This window comes from Eretmochelys imbricata, chromosome 17, assembly GCF_965152235.1.
Source record: "Eretmochelys imbricata isolate rEreImb1 chromosome 17, rEreImb1.hap1, whole genome shotgun sequence".
Classification (NCBI taxonomy): Eukaryota; Metazoa; Chordata; order Testudines; family Cheloniidae; genus Eretmochelys; species Eretmochelys imbricata.
This window is the reverse complement of record NC_135588.1, coordinates 23,108,111-23,128,365: the sequence shown is the minus strand read 5'-3', so window position 1 is coordinate 23,128,365 and position 20,255 is coordinate 23,108,111. Positions and strand designations below refer to the sequence as shown.

General features: G+C 50.5%; 1 protein-coding gene across 1 annotated transcript in view; it reads left to right on the top strand.

Moving 5' to 3' along the window:
* The window catches only part of TSPOAP1 (TSPO associated protein 1), a 231,866-nt gene that overhangs the window by 126,366 nt on the left and 85,245 nt on the right, over positions 1-20,255 (top strand). Inside the window, exons 15-16 of the mRNA XM_077836656.1 lie at positions 14,574-14,683; positions 15,626-15,735. Coding sequence (XP_077692782.1) covers positions 14,574-14,683; positions 15,626-15,735 — 220 coding nt within the window. The remainder of the gene's footprint in view (positions 1-14,573; positions 14,684-15,625; positions 15,736-20,255) is intronic.

Sequence of the window (20,255 nt, the reverse complement as noted above, 5' to 3'; positions counted from 1 at the left end):
TGGGAGGGGACTTTAACACCACCCTCGAGGAACAGGACCGCTCAGGGGCCAAGCTGAGCCCGGCCGCCGGGAACATTCTCCGAGGAATAGTCGAACATCACTCCCTAGTGGACGTCTGGCGTGACTACCACCCAGATGACACTTCCACGTTCACCTTTGTCTGGGTGGAGGCCCATCGGTCACACCACTCTTGGTTGGACCGTATTTATTTATCCCATTTCCATCTTTCACAAGCCCACTCCTCCAACATTCGGCCGGCCTCATTTTCCGACCATCATCTAGCCACCATAACAGCCTCCCTCCGTGCAGAGAGGCCGGGGTTGGCCTATTGGCATTTTAACAACAGCCTGTTGGAGGATGAGGGCTTTGTGACGTCCTTCCGGGAGTTTTGGCTGGCCTGGCGAGAGCAGCGGCGTGCCTTTCCCTTGGTGCGGCGATGGTGGGATCTAGGGACGTTGCACGCCAAGCTCTTCTGCCGTGACTACACTCGGGGCACCAGCCGACGGAGAAATGCAGCGATAGAGCAGTTGGAACGGGAGGTCTTAGAGATGGAGAGGCGTCTGGCCGCCAGCCCCGAGGACCCGTTCCTCTGCGGAGCGTGCCGGGAGAAGCGGGAGGAGCTCCGGGCCCTCGAGGACCATCGGGCCCGAGGTGCCTTTGTTCGATCCCGCATCCGCCTCCTTCAGGAGATGGATCGTGGCTCTCGTTTCTTCTACGCCCTGGAGAAAACGAGGGGGGCCAAGAAACACGTCACCTGCCTTCTAGCAGAAGATGGCACCCCCCTCACGGATCCGGTGGAGATGTGTAGGAGGGCCCGTGACTTCTACACTTGCCTTTTCTCCCCGGATCTGACTGATCCTGGCGCTTGCAGGGTGCTCTGGGAGGAACTCCCCACGGTCAGCGTGGGCGACCAAGAGCGACTAGAGCTGCCTCTCACCCTGGCCGAGTTCTTGGAAACCCTCCTTCGCATGCCCACCAATAAATCTCCGGGCATGGACGGGCTGACTGTGGAGTTCTACTGCGCATTCTGGGACATCCTTGGCCCAGACCTAGCCACTCTCTGGGCTGAGTCTTTGCAGGGCGGGGTCCTCCCTCTTTCGTGCAGGCGAGCGGTGCTCGCCTTATTGCCGAAGAAGGGGGGACCTCCGTGATTTACGAAACTGGCGTCCTGTCTCGCTCCTTAGCACGGACTACAAAATCGTAGCGAAAGCAATCTCGCTGTGGCTAGGGTCCGTGATGGCGGACGTGATCCACCCCGACCAGACCTACACTGTCCCAGGCCGCAGCATTTTTGACAACCTATTTCTAGTCCGAAACCTTTTGGAACTCGGGCGTAGAGACGATCTGTCGTTCGCCCTCCTGTCTCTTGATCAGGAGAAGGCGTTCGATAGAGTGGACCCTGGGTACCTCCTGGGCACTCTGCAGGCGTTTGGATTCGGAGCTCAGTTTGTGAGTTTTCTCCGGGTGCTGTACGCCTCCGCGGAGTGTCTGGTTAGGCTTAACTGGACCCGGACCGAACCAGTCGGCTTCGGGCGAGGAGTGCGGCAGGGGTGCCCCCTCTCGGGCCAGCTGTACGCTCTGGCAATCAAGTCCTTCCACTGCCTCCTCCACAGGAGGATGACAGGGTTGGTGCTGCGGGAGCTGGAGCTGCGGCTGGTCCTGTCGGCGTACGCCGATGACGTACTCCTCGTGGTCCAGGACCCGGGCGACTTGGCGCGGATGGAGGCTTGCCAGGCCATCTATTCGGCAGCCTCCTCCGCCCGAGTCAACTGGGTCAAGAACTCTGCCTTGGTGGTGGGGGACTGGCGGCAGCTGAGCTCCCTCCCACCCGCGCTTCAGGCCATCCGGTGGAGCGCGGGTCCACTGCTCTACCTCGGCGTTTACCTTTCCGCCACGGACCCTTCCCCGCCGGAGAACTGGCAATATTTAGAAGGCGGGGTGATAGAGCGGCTCCGGAAATGGACGAGGCTATTCCGATGTCTCTCCCTCCGAGGGAGAGCACTGGTGCTTAACCAACTAGTCCTGTCCACGCTCTGGTACCGGCTCAACACCCTGGTCCTGGCCCCAGGTTTCCTGACCAACCTCCGGACATCGATTCTGGGGTTCTTTTGGTCAGGAATGCACTGGGCCCGTGTTGGGGTTCTTCATCTCCCCCTGAAGGAAGGAGGGCAGGGCCTGAAGTGTCTGTACACTCAGGTCCACGTTTTCCGCCTCCAGGCCCTGCAGAGGCTCCTCTATGGTGCAGGTAGTTCGACGTGGAGCATACTGACGCACGCCTTCCTGCGCCGTTTCCAAGGGCTTCGATATGACTGGCAGCTCTTTTATCTTTGTCTGAGAGGTTTTCTGCGAGACCTCTCCAGGCTGCCAGTCTTCTACCAGGACCTCCTCCGGACCTGGAAACTGTTTTCAACGACCAGGTCCGTGGCGGTCACTGTGGGAGCAGATCTCCTCGCGGAGCCCCTGCTACACAACCCCCAGCTCTGTGTGCAGGTGGCGGAGTCCCGCTCGGTGCGCCAGAGGTTGGTCCTGGCAGAAGTCACGAGAGTTGGAGACCTCCTGGACTACGACCGGGGAGACTGGCTGGATCCCCTGACGCTCGCTCAGTGCATGGGGCTCTCCAGAGCTCGTACCCCCCGGCGCGTACTTCAGGAGGTGAAGGCCGCCTTGACGCCCGCTGATCAGGCTTATCTCAACCGAGCCCTGCGCGAGGGCGCGCCCCGCCCACGCTCTACCACAGGCCCGCCGGACCTTTCCATCGGGCCCCTACCCCGTAGATCCCAACAAACCCCTCACCCTTTCACTGCAAGCTGGCTGCATGAACTGCAGCCGGTCAGCTTCCAAATCGCACCACGGAAATATCTATACACACTCATGCTTCACACCCTTCACACCCACACCCTGGTGTCCCGCCCCGATACAAAGTGGCAGGACCTCCTGCCACCTTTGAAGGGTGAGCAACCCCGGTGGGCTAGCCTGTATTCCACCTGGGTCCCGAGGCCCGTCGGGGACATTAGTTGGCGGCTCCTTCACGGAGCTGTGAGCACGGGCATGTTTTTGACGCGGTTCACCCGCAACCCGGATGCTTGCCCTTTTTGCAACGTGAGGGAAACCCTGGCACACGTATATTTAGAGTATGCCAGGCTGCAGCCTTTTTTCCGGCTCCTCATGAATATTTTATTACACTTTTGACTACACTTTTCCCCTCACCTTTTTATCTACACACTCCCCATCCATGGCCCCACAAAATCGCGAGATCTCCTGGTTAACCTCCTCCTAGCCCTAACTAAAATAGCCATTTATAAAACCAGAGAGGGGAGATTGGCTAATGAAGCGTGCTGCGATTGTAGGGCCGTTTTCCGATCCTCAGTACATTCACGTACCTGGGTGGAGTTCCTCTGGGCGGCGTCCACCGACTCCCTTGACGCCTTCGAGGAAAGGTGGGCGCTGTCCGAGGTTCTCTGCTCGGTGACCCCATCCAGTTCCCTCCGTCTGACCCTTTGATTGAGGGGAAGAGCGAGAGACCCCAGCCCCAGCCGTTGCCACTGTGGATACCATCATCACTGTCACCTAGGAGGGGTCCTATCACACGTGGGTGTACGTCCCCCCCACTCCTAAACCGTCACCCCGCAGCTGTGCCCATCTTTTCGGGCACTCTCAGGAGAGGGATAATCGGTGACACTGGGCGTGGCACTAGGTAACTCGAGGGGGTGGAAGACCACGAGTGTCGAGGAAGCCCCCCCGCTCTGAGCCCAGGCTAGCCTGAACACTTCTCCCTCCTGAAGGCTGCTGTGTTATACCTTGTGTTTGCTTTTGTTTTGTTGCATAGTTTTGCTTTATCCTTTTTGGTGATTCTTTGTAAGTGTTACACAAATAAAATCACTCTACTATAAAAAAAAATTACTCTCCTATAGTCATCTGGCCCAACCCTGTCACACTGCACACAGTATTCCAGGTGTGGTCTCAGCAGTGCTGTGTATAATGGTACTGCCAGATCACACTGGCGGCTTAGTCATCCTGTGATCAACCAATACACTCAGGTTTTTCTCCACCTTTGTCACTTCCACCTGATATATCCCCAGATTATAGCAAAAATTCTTGTTATTAATCCCTAAATGCAGGACTTTGCACTATTAAATTTTGTCCCATTTCTATTACTCCACTTTACAAAGTTGTCCAAATCTTCTTGTATGAGGCTAAGTAAGAGAAGAAATAAGGTAGGGAAGGAAAAGGATACACAAGTAGGGAAAGGTGTGTGACAGAGGTTAGGTGTACAGTGGGATAAAAAACCTTATTCCCGGGGCAATTCTGCACCAATGTGTGCACGCAGAATTCATGTCCCCTGTAGATTTCTTTGCTTCCCCCCAGAAAATGATGGGGAAGCAAAGGGAAGCCACAAGAATGGTCATGTACCCCTCCCCAGCAGTGCGGGGCACGTTATTTCAGGCACCTGGAGGCAGAGAGGAAATCATTGTGGGCGGGGGGCTGAGGATGCCCCGTCAGGTAGCTCCTATCATGTGCTAGACTCAGCTGCTAGTCCCAGCCTGGCTGTGGGGATGGGGGAGTGTGATGGGATTTGCTCTTCCCCTGCAAGGAGTGGGCAGGTCAGACCCACCCCTGGAAACCTCCCTGGCTGCAGGAAGCTCTGCTTTCCTTTCCGTCTCACACCCTGCCCCCATCACTCCTCAGCTGCAGGGGGAGAGGTCACTGTACAAGGAGCTGCTCCCCCATCTACCCAACTCCTGTCCATCTGGCCCCCCCATACCCATACCTGCCAAGCCTCACTCCCCTGCACCCAGAACCCCCCCAGCAACCCCCCCAAGTTGCCACTCCACCGAGCCTCACCCTCTGCATCTGGAGCCCCCCCTGCACCCAGCCCCCCATTGAGTTCCACCCCCCTGTCGAGTCCCACCCCCCTGCATCCAGACCCCCACTGAGCCCCTCCCCCCTGCATCTGGACCCCCCACCTGATTGAGCCCCAACCAGCTGCACCCAGACCTCTACCCCACCAAGCCCTTCTCCCCAGCACCCAGACCCCCTTGCTGAACCCCCCACACCCAGATTTCCCCTGCTGAGCCCCTTCTCCCCACATCCAGACCTCCTCCCCCCCCCCGCTGAGCCACAACCACTTTCACCTTGGCCCTCCTGAAGAGATCTCCCACCTCTGTGCAGCCAGTGGCTTGTGCTCCCCACTGCCATGCTAGAGCCTCTACATTTATAAACAAAATATACAGAATTTTGCAGGATTTTAAAATATTGCACACAGAATTTTAATTTTTTGGTGCAGAATTCCCTCAGGAGTAAAAGCCTGCAGCTGGCCCAGGTCAGCTGACTTTGGCTCGTGGGGTTTGGTCTCCAGGACTGCAAAATCACTGTGTAGTCGTTTGGGTTCGGGCTCGATCCCAAGCTCTGGGACTCACGAGCTTGAACATCTACACAGCAATTTTTTGCCCTGCAGCCCAAGCCCAGTCATCTGACCCGGGGCAGCTGTGACTGTGCCGGGGGCTTTTATCCCCATGTAGATGTACCCAAAGTCTCACACCGAAGGCAGTGTTCGGGATTCTGGTTGAGGTGGTGATGTCATCTGGGTCCCTCACCTGCCCGGTTTGGTCAGGACATCTCTCAGGATTAGGATGAAGAAGGTCTGGTATCCCAGGAGATGCTGAGGGTGGCAGTCATTGTGGTGAAGCTTGCTCCAATAGCCAATTTCTTTCCCCAAAGTTTTTCTTTAAGGACCCAAAAAGGGAGTGTTTGGCAGGATAGCCCATCCCCTCATTATTTTGTCCACCAATTAGACTTAGTTTCTGATCCATCAGTTTTAGTTCTTTCATTTTTGGTCTCATGTTGTTTATGATCGTAACACAGTCCTTATCAGTATCAGGAGGCCTTCTTGTTCGGAATAATTCAGTCTATCTGTCTCGCTTCTGCACCTTTTCCCATCAACATTTATTGTTAAAGGTTGTTGTGATATCTTACGAACTTTCACTCACTTTTTACAGTTTAGCTCACAGGGGGAATTTTTAGGCCCAACTTTTACAGCATTGCAGCATCGCACTGAGAGCTCCTGTTCAACTGTTCAACTTCCACCACGATCCCTAAATCATTATCAGAGTCACTGCTTCCCAGGATAGAGTTCCCAGTCTGTAGATATAGCTTTCATTCTTTGTTCCCAGATGTATGACTTTGCATTTGGCTGTATAGAAATACATATTGTTTGCTTGTGCCCAGTTTACCAAGTGAGCCAGATCACTCTGTACACTCATTCCCGTTAGCCATCCTGCCTTTGCCCCCATGTTCTATAAAATCATCCTTATTGAAGACTGAGGCAAAGTATTCAGTTAGTTTTGGTCATACCTAGATAGTCCTTAATCTGTACCCCACCCTTGCTGCATAGTGGACCCCTTGTTCTTTTTTTATTTATATGTGCAAAGACCCTTTAACTGTTAGTTTTTATTTCTTTTGCAAGGTCAAACTCATTTTGACTTTTGGGAATTCTTAGTTTATCCCTACACTTTTTGACTTTCAAGATGTAGCTTTCTTTGCTGACCAATCCTTCTAGGGAGCAGAACAATTCCACTGAAGATCACCTAAGCCTCCACTTTGAGCATCTTCCTCAGTCTGGCATAGTCATCCTTGATCTGGTCCAGTGGGAATCTGGCACTGGAACTCAGGTACTCTATCCTGGTAGATACGCTGGAGGGGAGGGATAGGATACAGAGGGACCTAGACAAATTGGAGGATTGGGCCAAAAGAAATCTGATGAGGTTCAATAAGGATAAGTGCAGGGTCCTGCACTTAGGACGGAAGAACCCAATGCACAGCTACAGACTAGGGGCCGAATGGCTAGGCAGCAGTTCTGCGGAAAAGGACCTAGGGGTGACAGTGGAGGAGAAGCTGGATATGAGTCAGCAGTGTGCCCTTGTTGCCAAGAAGGCCAATGGCATTTTGGGATGTATAAGTAGGGGCATAGCGAGCAGATCGAGGGACGTGATCGTTCTGCTCTATTCGACATTGGTGAGGCCTCATCTGGAGTACTGTATCCAGTTTTGGGCCCCACACTACAAGAAGGATGTGGATAAATTGGAGAGAGTCCAGCGAAGGGCAACAAAAATGATTAGGGGTCTGGAACACATGACTTATGAGGAGAGGCTGAGGGAGCTGGGATTGTTTAGTCTGCAGAAGAGAAGAATGAGGGGGGATTTGATAGCTGCTTTCAACTACCTGAAAGGGGGTTCCAAAGAGGATGGCTCTAGACTGTTCTCAATGGTAGCAGATGACAGAACGAGGAGTAATGGTCTCAAGTTGCAGTGGGGGAGGTTTAGATTGGATATTAGGAAAAACTTTTTCACTAAGAGGGTGGTGAAACACTGGAATGCGTTACCTAGGGAGGTGGTAGAATCTCCTTCCTTAGAAGTTTTTAAGGTCAGGCTTGACAAAGCCCTGGCTGGGATGATTTAACTGGGAATTGGTCCTGCTTTGAGGAGGGGGTTGGACTAGATGACCTTCAGGGGTCCCTTCCAACCCTGATATTCTATGATTCTATGATCCTGGGAAGCAGTGACTCTGAAAAAGGTTTAGGGGTCATGGTGGATAACGAACTGAACATGAGCTCCGAGTGTGACACTTTGGCCAATAAGGCTAATACCATCCTTAGATACATAAACATGGGATTCTCGAGTAGGAGTCAAGAGATTATTTTACCTCTGTATCTGGCACTGGTGCAATCAATTCTGGAATCCTGTGTTAATTCTGGAGCCCACATTTCAATAAGAGTGTTGATAAATTGGAGAGGGTTCAGAGAAGAGAAACGAGACTGGTTAAAGGATTGGAAAACCTGCCTTATAAAGTGATAGATTGCAGGAGCTCAGTTGATCTAACTCAACGAAGAGAAGGTTAAGGGGTGACTTGATCACAGTCTAAAAAGTACCTACATGGGAAACAATCACTGACAATGTTTAAATTAAGAATAGGTGTTTTTGTAGCAGATCTGCAGGTCTCTGTCCTGTGTTGTACAGGAGGTCAGACTAGTTGATCACAAAGGTCCCTTCTGGCCTTGGAATCTATGCCCTGGTCTACACTAGGACTTTAGGTCGATTTAGCAGCGTTAAATCGATGTAAACCTGCACCCGTCCACACGATGAAGCCCTTTTTTTCGACTTAAAGGGCTCTTAAAATTGATTTCCTTACTCCACCCCTGACAAGTGGATTAGCGCTTAAATCGGCCTTACCGCGTCGAATTTGGGGTACTATGGACACAATTCGACGGTATTGGCCTCCGGGAGCTATCCCAGAGTGCTCTATTGTGACCGCTCTGGACAGCACTCTCAACTCAGATGCACTGGCCAGGTAGACAGGAAAAGAACCGTGAACTTTTGAATCTCATTCCGGAGACTGCGAGAACTGTGGAATAGCTACCCACAGTGCAACACTCCGGAAGTCGACGCTTGCCTCGTTATTGTGGAAGCACTCCGCCGAGTTAATGCACTTAATGCACTTAGAGCATTTTCTGTGGGGACACACACACTCCAATATATAAAACTGATTTCTAAAAAACCGACTTCTATAAATTCGACCTAATTTCATAGTGTAGACATACCCTATGAATCTCTGAATTTCTGGTTGAACTAGAGCAGATCTTTTAGAAAAACATCCCATCTTGATTAAAAAATGTCCAGTGATGGAAAATTCACTGTGACTCTTGGTAAGTTGTTCCAATGGTTAATTACTCTCACTGTTAAACATTTGCACCTTATTTCCACTCTGAACTTCAGCTTCCAGCCTTTGGATCTTGTTATCCCTTTCTCTGCTAGATTGAAGAGCCCATTGTTAAATATTTGTTCCCCATGTGTAGGTATTTATAGACTGTGATCAAGTCACTCCTTAACTTCTCTTTGTCAAGCTAAGTTGATTGAGCTCCTTGAGTCTATCACTATGAGGCATGATTTCTAAACATATTAAAACTCATATTGTTTGCTTGAATCCATTTTACCAAGCAATCCAGATTATTCTGTATCTGTGACCTGTCCTCTTCATTATTTATCACTCCCCCAAGTTTTGTTCATCTGCAAACTTTATCAGTGATTTTATGTTTTCTTTTAGGTCATTAATAAAAATGTCAAAAAGCATAAGACCAAGTTCCCATCCCTGCTGAACCCCACTGGAAACATACCAGTTGAACATGATTTCCTATATACAGTTACATTTTAAGGCCTACCAGTTAGCCAACTTTTAATTCATTTTATGTGTGCCATGTTAATTTTATTACTGAGAGAAGGTGGGTGAGGTTATATCTTTTATTGGACCAACTCCTGGGACCGGAACACCTAGAACTGCACTGCATATAATTTTATATCTTTCTAGATTTTTAAGCAGAATGTCATCTGGTGCCAAGTCAAATGCCTTACAGAAGTCTAAGTCTATCAGCAAACTTGTAATCTCATCAAAAAAAGATACCAAGTTAGTTTGACAGAATCTGTTTTCCATAAGCCCATGTTGATTAGTATTAATAAGGTGTAAATTTTTACCTGTGAGTAATTAACCACTGGAACAATTTACCAAGGCTCAGGGTGGATTCTCCATCACTGATACCTTTTAAATCAAGATGGGATGTTTTTCTCAGAGATCTGCTCTAGAAATTCCTTTGGGGCAGTTCTATGGTGAGCTATACTGGAGGTCAGTTTAGATGATCATAGTGGTCCTTTCTGGTGTTATAAGCTATGAATCTTGAATATGTCACTGAAGGAAATTTTGTCTGTGTATTTTTCATGCAAAGGAAATGTAGCCAACCCCAAGCATTGAAAAATAATGAATTAAGCCTTAAAAAACATGAGATTGGCGTAAAAATCATGAGAATTTTGTTTTTTTTTGTCTCCAGTATTTTTAGCCTTTAGGCTGCACTCATTTCACATTTTCAAGATCTTCTCTGAAATCACAAGGGCTAGGATCTTACTTTTTTCAGTGAAAGCTGAGATTCTCATTAAATCACCTGACTCCAGGAGCTGAAGCTTCAAGAAAAACATGAAATATTGCGAGACTTGTGATAAAATTGCAAGAGCTGGCAGCACTCCAAGTGGTTTGGGTGCATTCTGTCTGACATACGCACATGTGTACCTGAGGCTGTAGAAAAGAGTTTCACAACATGTGTTATCTGAAAAATAGTGACTGTGTAATCTCAGAAAGCTGGCTTTCAAAAGAAAGATGAGAAGGACCTTCAGTCTGCAGGGCTTCAAAGCTCTTCTGGCTTACAAGAAATCCCAGATTGACAGAGATCGCAGTTCATGGTAGACTGTGCATTGCTCCTTAGTGAAGGCTGTTTCCCTGCCTGCTTGCAACTTTCAAGCTTTGGCTGTTCAACGCCAGTCTGCAATAATTTGTAATGGGAGCAGTGCAGCCTTTTCACTTGTGTTCACATGTTTTGTTTTCCTTGTATTTGAGAAGAGCTGAACTGTTTTTACTTAAACTTTTAGAGATTTCTCCTTTGCTCAGGTGATTCTCAAAGCCTTCTGAAAGCAGAGGTAGTGGGACCATGGCCAGGTGCCAGATTGTCACCTTTTCTCTGGGGCTCATCAAAGTCTCAGGTGGCCATATAGCAGGCAGGAGCCAGGTAAAGTGCCGGATATCCGCAATAAAGGCTAGTAGGCAAATAGAACAAAGAAAAATGTCCTGCCCCTTTAAGGCTCACACCACCACCAGGATTTCCTCCAGCTGCAGCCCAAAGAGTTCATAGGCATGCCAAATATCTGTCCTCATGTCAAGTCCTGTGGGGAGGTGGGGGTATGGGGCATTCAGGGCTCAGAGTAAAAACACAAGGCTGGATTTCTCGTCAGCCAATGCCAGACACAGGAATGCCCGGCCTCTAAACCTAGCCCACCACTGTGGCTCACCCTAGGCATAAGAGAAAGGACACAGGTTATCCTTTTTATACCTGCTACATAGCAAGCCCATCTGCAGGGCTCTCCCTCTACTGTGAGCATCTCAGACAAACTCTCCAGAGCAGAGCCCATCCTTCCCATCTGTGGGCTGTTAACTTTTGCTTGATCAGCTGGGAGTTAGGCGTGTATCCCTATTACAGGGATAAATCATTGCTCCCAGTGATCGATTTACTGTTTACAATCTGTAGGAGCAGAGAAGAAGAAACGCTGCTCTTTGTATTTGACATCTGCTACCAGCCGCACAGACCAGAGGGAGTCAAGTAGGAAATTCTCAGAGTATATGAATAGAGAATGGGGGTAGAGGAAGTGTTTTCTGGGGAGAGGGAAGCTGATTTCAAATGAAAGTGGAAGAGGCTCCCAGTAGTAGGGGCTTTAGGATTCTACCTTTTTTTCTTAAAGCACAGCTTAGGCACCAGTCTGCAAACACCTAACACCCGAGTTCAAGGGAGTTTCGATTTATATGTAAAATTCAGCACGGGCATAGTGTTTGCAGAGATTGGTGCCTGAATCGGTAGATCTGACGGCTGGACATTTCTGTCACTCACAGAGTCAAAGTGCTTCATAGAAAGGATTGAAAAACCCTCAGAAAGTTCACTTAAGAGACTGTGGTAATCACTTAAAACAATATATTGATTTGTTATTTAATTAGTATTAATTAGAGTTTCTTCTAATCTGGAAAACTATATTGTGCAGTTGTATACATTAATGACAGGTTTCAGAGTAACAGCCGTGTTAGTCTGTATTCACAAAAAGAAAAGGAGTACTTGTGGCACCTTAGAGACTAACCAATTTATTTGAGCATAAGCTTTTGTGAGCTACAGCTCACTTCATCGGATGCGTACTGTGGAAAATACAGAAGATGTTTTTATACACACAGACCATGAAAAAATGGGTGTTTATCACTACAAAAGGTTTTCTCTCCCCCCAAACCCACTCTCCTGTTGGTAGTAGCTTATCTAAGGTGATCACTCTTCTTACAATGTGTATGATAATCAAGGTGGGCCATTTCCAGCACAAATCCAGGTTTTCTTCCCCCACCCCACTCTCCTGCTGGTAATAGCTTACCTAAATTGATCACTCTCCTTACAGTGTGTATGATAATCAAGGTGGGCCATTTCCAGCACAAATCCAGGGTTTAACAAGAACGTCTGAGGAACAGTGGGGGGGGGGGGGGGGAAATAAACAAGGGGAAATAGGTTACTTTTTATAATGTAACTTCATTATAAACTTTATAACTTCATTATAACTTCATTATAAAAAGTAACCAATTTCCCCTTGTTTATTCCTCCCCCTGACCCCCCACTGTTCCTCAGACGTTCTTGTTAAACCCTGGATTTGTGCTGGAAATGGCCCACCTTGATTATCATACACACTGTAAGGAGAGTGATCACTTTAGATAAGCTATTACCAGCAGAACAGTGAGGTGGGGGGAGAGAAAACCTTTTGTAGTGATAAACACCCATTTTTTCATGGTTTGTGTGTATAAAAACATCTTCTGTATTTTCCACAGTATGCATCCGATGAAGTGAGCTGTAGCTCACGAAAGCTTATGCTCAAATAAATTGGTTAGTCTCTAAGGTGCCACAAGTACTCTTTTTCTTTTTGTATACATTAAGTAATTATTGAATTTGCTTATTGAGATATAAATTTAATATTAACCATTCATGTTGGAAATAGGTTTGTACAGGCCTCAACTGCTACATATTGTTGTTACTAAAGCACTTTAGTGCAGACCCTCAGCCCTATTATTTCAGCACTATATTTATGAAGCATTTGGGAGAAAAACATTAGGAATAGAGAGCTCATATGGAGAAAGTGAGGCTCAGAGGTGGCGACAGTACACAAGAGTATCATGCAGTAAGCAAGGACCTGAAAAGGGCTTGAAAAGTCTCCTGCTTGGTGGTGAGTGGTGAATTTCCACTGCAGAGCACAGCCGCTTATGGCACCAATTTCTGCAGAATTCAAGCTTTTAGTAAAAGTATTTTAGGCAACATGGTTACATTCATTTTACTTCTAAATATATAGTGAATGCAACCACTACACAGCTATCCTACTGAGTCTGCAGTTAGACAGCTGCAGTGCCTTTGCAGATTTGCCCTGTAGCTGTAGAGTGAAATTAACACAATGCTGGTGAGTTTCACTGCTGCTATTCAAATACCCTGGGCAGCCATGAAACTATCAAGATTCATGTCAGCTTCATGCTCCTGCTGTCTGGGAAATCTCTGAGCAGATCCAGGTGTAGGCACAGGAAGACCTAGACACTGTGATGATGGGTGTGGTACAGACAGACTGACAGAAGAAACGGAGATTGGGGAGGGGTAGAGTGCTAGAGATTTCTCCCCACCACTCCTCCGTGCTTCCAGGAGGCCAGGGGGGTAGAACAGGCGGGACCTGCCCCACTTGCAACATCCAGGAGATTCTCAAGAGGAGAGAAGAAAAGAGAAAGCTCCTTCACCCTTCCAGCAGGCAGGGGGCTACACAAGTAGAATAGACTGAGAATGAAATGTTGGCTCAATTGAAAACAGTGGGCCAGTCTGTATTCCACCTTGGTTCCAAGGCCAGGGATATTAGTTGACAGGTTCTTCATGGAGCTGTGAGCATAGGCATGTACTTAGTGCGGTTCACCCCGTCGCTGACACCTGCCCTTTTTGCGGCATGAGGGAGACCCTGGTATACATGTACCTCGAGTGTGCCAGGTTGCAGCCCCTTTTCCGGCACCTCCAGAACCTTCTCCTCAGGTTCTGGCTGCCCTTTTCCTTGCACCTCCCGATCTACGCACACCCCATCTGTGTTTCCACGAAGTTTTGAGACCTCCTCGTCAAACTCCTCCTGGCACTGGCCAAGGTGTCTGTCCACCGTACCAGGAGGAGAACGCTGGATGGGGAGGTGCTCTGTGACTGTGGGGTCTATTTCTGCTTCTCCCTTCAATCCTCATCTGGGCAGAGTTCCACTGTGCTGCGTCCATGGGCTCCGTGGATGCCTTCAAGCAGCAGTGGGCGCTGTCTGGGCCTCTTTGGCTCCCTGATTTTGACCATTTGGTCTCACTCCCATCCGTTTTTCATTATTTGTCCCCTGAACTCATCTGGGCTCTGGTTTTGGTAGCTCCTCCCCTTAGGCTGGGGGGAGGGGCCTTTAGATGTGGGCAGACATAAGATGCTCAATAGGTGAAGACCGTGGCAAAACTCCTATACACTTAAATAGGGCCAGGATTTCACCCTTAATATACAGAGGTGGCTACAAAAGATGGAGCAGGGTCCAGGGATGGCACTTTCCCAGTTGCTGGGGATGGCAGAGGTTTCAGGCTTCTTACCAGGGACTTGTGCCTTGACCTCTCTAGAGGTGCCCTCTCACCACTTCTTTCATATCGACCTTGGACTGTAGATTTAGTCCTCTGACTACTAGATGTATTTTTATGTCCTGGAGCCAAGAATGTGCATCTGTTACCAATTCTAGCTTCTCAGAGCAGTTCCTACAGATAGTTTAACCATTCTCTGCTTCTCTGTGCAGTATACTACTGGTGTAATCAGACTGTATACACCAGCTCAGAAATAAGATTTCTGTTGCTTCACTGCTGTTGTGATCTTTCTGCCACTGTTCCTTTAGTCAGAGCTGTAGCCTCTCTCTCCTTATTTTTGTGTTTCTTAGGTGGACACTGCAAGTGAAATGGAAGAACTGGATGTTGATAGCATCTCTTTGATTCCAGAGTCAGAGAACCAAGGCCCTGCAAAACTCCAGGTCTTCCTAACTCGTTACAGGTACTGAACTACATACAAGGGCCTTGGTGTAAAGGGAAGGAAGAAATGAGGGGATTTTTGGCTACAGGGTTGATCTGTGGAGCAGGCTATCCCATAATTGTCCACTTTGGGGTTTCTTGCTCCTTTTTATGAGCATCTAGCACTATCCACTGTTGGAGACGAGATACTGGAGTAGATGGTGCATGCCTCCGATAGAGTTCGGGAATACCCATAGTGCTAAGGATCTATACAAACAAAAATAATAGTTGCATATGTCAAAACGTAGCAAACTCACAAGTTGTATAACCAGCAGGGCTGGCTGAAAATTTTCCTTTTCAACTGTTTTGTTTATGAAAATTGGGGTTTTAGTTATGCATATTTTTTTGTGAAAGTGCCTTCTTTCTGGGGAAAATGTCACATTTTCATCAAAGAACCATCAAAGCTGAAAAGTTTGCAGCTGCAAAACTAAAACGTAGTTTTTGACCAAAAACTTTCTGGTTTTGGCTGAAGTTTCGGTTTCAATTTTTTTTCAGCAAAAATCCAAAATTTTCCACAGAATAAACCCCCATTTTCTGGTCAGCTCTGATAATGATTGTGAAACGTTAATTCTGATACCCAAGGTAGTTATGGGGAAACATATGTACCCGTTTACTGTTCAGGATATGCAGCTACAGTTTTAAAGACATAACATCCTCTTAGCTGCAAATGGCCTGGGACAATTACTTGCTCACCATGAATAGATCCAATGTGTACCATGAGATCTGAGCCCTGGGCTAGTAGGGAGCCCATGGACTCAAAAAGTTTGGGTCCAAGGATCCAGGAAGCAGCTATGCTTTGGCCTTCCTCGGAAGCACTGGCTACTCCCAGAGGCAGGATACCAGCCTCAGTTGACCAGTGAGCTGATGTAGTGTGACCAGTGGAAGCTGCTGTACAAAGTACATTTTATTGTTGCATGTGTTTCAGCTATAATCCTTTTGATGGTCCTAATGAGAACCCGGAGTCAGAGCTCCCACTGACTGCTGGAGAGTATATTTACATCTATGGGGACATGGACGAGGATGGCTTCTTTGAAGGTGGGTTTGATGGAACGAGATGTGACTGGCATCATGAAAAAACAGAGAGGCACTTAATGATTTTTACAGCTATAAGGAAACAAAAGATCATAAGGTCAAAGTGGGCAGCAGCATAAGTGAGTGCAGCTCTCATGACTTCATGGGGAAGGCATTTATTTACGCCAGGGTTGAATTAAGACCCGAGGGTGAAATCCTGGCCCCATTGAAGTTAGTTGGAGTTTTGCCATTAGCTTCATTAGAGCCTGGACTTCACCCATAGTGTTTTACCTGAACTCTTTCTGACTCCTTAACAATAGGCATCACACTTTTCTCTCAAAGAGTCGACAGCTGGTAATGCCATGATGCACCCACTGGTGCCAAGGGTTTAAGACATTGCCTTGCACTTATCCTGGGCTCCCAATACACGTGTTACAGCTCTGGTGTTGCACGACATAGCCCCACCGCCCTTGGTGTTTGGCATTCTCTACGAACTCAGGAATTGAGCTGAGCAATTACTAATTCAGTACTACAGAACTACAGTTCAGGGGCTGAATCAAAGCATCCAGAAAAAGCCGGTTGGATTTGAACCAAAACAACATTTAAACTTTGTTTTTATTGAATTGAAAACTCAAAAAAATTGTTTTGAATCCCAGAAATGTTTTGAGTTGACTAGAAATTATTATTTTTCAATGTTTTTGATTAGTTTCAAGTCGACCAAAACATTTTCAGTTGACTTGAAACAAAATTGATTTCCATTTTAAAGTTTTTTTTATCCTTACTTGTGTGTTTTTCATCAGGGTTCTGAGAGCTCCCTCTTCTAAATCACACCAAAGAGTGATGCTAACACTGATGATTGTGGCTCCCCCTAGACCCCTCCATGTCAATATGTTGGTGTTTACATTTGCCCTTTGTCAGTGGTCTTTTAGACAGATTTATATCCTCTGTATATTCATTGTGGCAGAGCTCTGACCTTGTCCCTGTGGGTCCCGTGCTTCCAGGCAGTTTATGCTAGCTTCAGAGGCTCACTGCAACCCTCCATGTAGCCCTCCTCTCTCTCGGGCCAGGGATACAGTCTACTGAGCTCTTTTCATCATAAGCCAGCAAGGAGGTTGGTGAGAGAACTCCCACAGTCTCTGTTGCTCCTACGGCCTCAATACCAAAACAGTTTAGTCTCGTGTCCTGACAGGGGCCTGTTTTCCCCTCCCAGGAGGTGTTTCTGTAGTGGTGAGTTTGGGGGAACCTGGGCCCGCCCTCTACTCCGGGTTCTGGCCCAGGGACCCTAATGGTAGCAGCTGTTGGCAGCCAACCTTTCACTGCCAGAGTTGCTACATTTCCCTGGGCCACTTCCCCACAGCTCTCCTGCTTCTCCCTTCTTCACCCTTACCTTAGGGCTCCCTTACCAATGACTAGTGTCTTCATTAACAAGCCCTTCAACCACACTTCCTCTCCCCTGATTCCTCTCTGCCAAACTGGAGTGAACCCTTTTATAGTATCAGAGGGGCCTTAATTAGAGTCAGGTGGTCACATTAGCTTAATGGCCTCACCTGACTCTTTGCAGGTTAATTGGAGTCAGGTGTTCTCATTAAGCTGGAGCAGCCCCTGCTCTGGTCAGTCACGGAATAAAAAACTGCTAATCCAGTGGCCAGCATATCGGCCTTCTGCTCCTCTGCTGTACCCAACTGGCCTGGAGGGAGGAGGGAGACTGCTGCTCCTGGGCCTTGGGCCCTTGCTGCCACTGCCCCTGCTTCAGCTGCTCCCCTGGCTGGGCCGGACACCACCCACCCACCCCCCTTCTCCGCTACCTGGTTGCTGGCTAGCTGCTGGACTCCCCCACCCACTCTTGGGTGCTGTTGCTACTGCTCCAACTACAGCCCCTTGGGGAGGGGGGGGGCTGGTGCTACCTCTGCCGGGCGATGGGGCACGTCCAGGGGGACTGCCCCTTGGCCCAGCACGGAGAGGCATCCGGGAGCCGCCCCTCCTCCCACTCAGTCCATCACTGCTCCCGCTCGGGCCCCAGGGGCGCTCCCCCCAGCATGCCCAGACGAGCGGGAGAGCCCCGCCTTTGCTGCCTGCAATCCGGCGGGGCCCCTAGAGGAGGTGCGGCAGGGATACCGCCAAGCGTGGGAGAGGGCCCACCCCAGGGGGAATCTTCCCTCTCTCATTCCGCCTCACTGCTGCCTCCCACGGTCCCTGAGCCATCGTCCTTGTCCCCCGACCCGACCCCTGTTAGCCGGCCCCCTGATGATGCCATGGAGGGCTGGGCTCTAGTCCAGGGGAAGCGGGGCAAGCGGAGGGCTCGTGGTCCACTTCTTTCCACCGATGCGGAAGCCCCCCAGAAGCCCCCCAGCAGACCAGAAAGGGGGACGCCGATGCCGAGCCCTCTGCCTTGCCCGTGGGGGCGTGCCATCCCCTGGTGCCAGCTGGGGAAAACGTGGCAGCACGGGAGGGCAGTACCGTCCCTCCATTGGGGTCCCTTCCCTCCAAGGCCCCCGATGGAGCCCCACCTGCCCCGTTACCATCCAGAACCCCCGTGAGCCCCGGGGCGAGCGTCGCTTCGGGCACTGGCGGGGAGACCTCCGGGGTGGCGGAAGGAGAGCTCCCCTCCATTTATGAGAAGATCGAGGCCCTAGGTCTGACCCCAGTCACCCCAGGGGGGAGGACGACCCTTTGCTAGCGGGCCCCGATCTGAGCGACTTCACCCCGGCCCCGCCTTCTCCATGCTCCCTTCCCCTAACCGCTGTTTCTGCTCCCGCCTCTGAGGGTTCCCTGGGCTCCTCCATCTACCTGGCTGTGGGTGGCACCCTGCTGTTGGCTGCTGAGCCCACCGAGGCAGCCGCTGGTGCCGTGCGGCTGGGACCTGAGCCCCGCGGGCTGCCTCTCGTGGGCGTGGGGCGACCGACCTCCTTCCCAGACTGGGACCCCACTGAAGATGCTGTGGCTCCTACGCTGGTCATGGTGCCGGAGCCCAGCGTCATAGAGGGCCCCCTACCCCGCCCCCAGCTCCCTGAGCTGGATCGAGAGGGGCCATTTCCCAATGGCCTGGCTCCTGGGACTCAGGATCCTGCTTTTGCCCCCTCTCCCTGACTCTGCACCCGACCCCTACCTTGCCCCTACTCTAGATCCCTGCCCTGCCCTGCCCCTGATGTCAACCTCGTCCCTGCCCCCTCAGTCTCCCGTGATATCGTTGCCGCCCCTGGGGCCGTCATCTCCTCGTTCATAGAGGATAGCCCCCAGGGAGCGGCTTCTGTATTTCCCAGTCCCGACTCACTAGGGGCTGCTACCTTCCCTCCGCCGCCCCAAATCAAGCCAGGGTTTGAGGAGGGCAGCGTGGCGCCAGCCCATCGGGCGCCATGTCAGGGGTCTGCCCCTTGCCTGCCCGTTTCAGTGGGCCACGGGCCTTTGTCAGTGGTTCCTCTGGAGGAGTAGTGACCCCTGCCCCCCATACGCTGCGAGAGGAGCTGCGGGAGTTCCTTGAGGATGTCCGGGGCTCCCGTAATAAGGTGCAGCTCGCCCTGCAGCGATGGGGGGATTTCCATCTAATCCTCCGGGCCGTGAGGGCCCTCATGGGGGAGAATAAAAGGACCAGGAAGCAGGCTGCCGCAGCCTACCAGCTGGTCCACCTCTTCTGTGACTCCCTACTTACCTACGGGGTAGGTCACGGATTATTGCGCAGACCATTGGGAACCGCAAGCGTCCCTGCCGGCGAGGATCCCCCCCCAGCCCTCCTCATGGCACCTCTCACCATCACAACGTTAACACTCGGGGCTGTAGGATGGGTCTCCGCAGGTGCCAGGTGCTCTCCTTCCTTCGGGAGGGGGGGTACTCCGTGGTTTTCCTGCAGGAGATCCATACGGATCCAGCCGCCAAAGCTTGCAGAGTGCTCTGGGACGAACTCCCGACAGTCAGCACGGGCGACCGAGACCAGCTAGAGCTGCCTCTCACTCTGGCCGAGTTCTCGGAAGCCCTTCGCCGCATGCCCACCAATAAATCTCCGGGCATGGACGGGCTGACCGTGGAGTTCTACCGCGTGTTCTAGAACGTCCTTGGCCCACACCTAGTCACCGTCTGGGCCGAGTCTTTGCAGAGCGGGGTCCTCCCTCTTTCGTGCAGGTGAGCCATGCTCGCCTTATTGCCAAAGAAGGGGGACCTCTGTGATTTACGAAATTGGCGTCCCGTCTCACTCCTCAGCACGGACTACAAGGTCGTAGCGAAAGCCATCTCGCTGTGGCTAGTGTCCGTGCTGGCGGACATGATCCACCATCCCGGGCCGCACCATCTTCGACAACCTATATCTGGTCCGGGACCTCTTGGAACTCGGGTGTAGGGACGGTCTGTTGTTTGCCCTCCTGTCCCTGGATCAGGAGAAGGCGTTCGACAGGGTGGATCACGGGTATCTCCTGAGCACTCTGTGAGCATTTGGCTTTGGACCCCAGTTTGTGGGTTTTCTCCAGGTGCTGTACGCCTCCGCAGAGTGTCTGGTCAGCCTCAACTGGACCCTGACCGAAGCGGTCAGCTTTGGGCGAGGAGAACGGCAGGGGTGC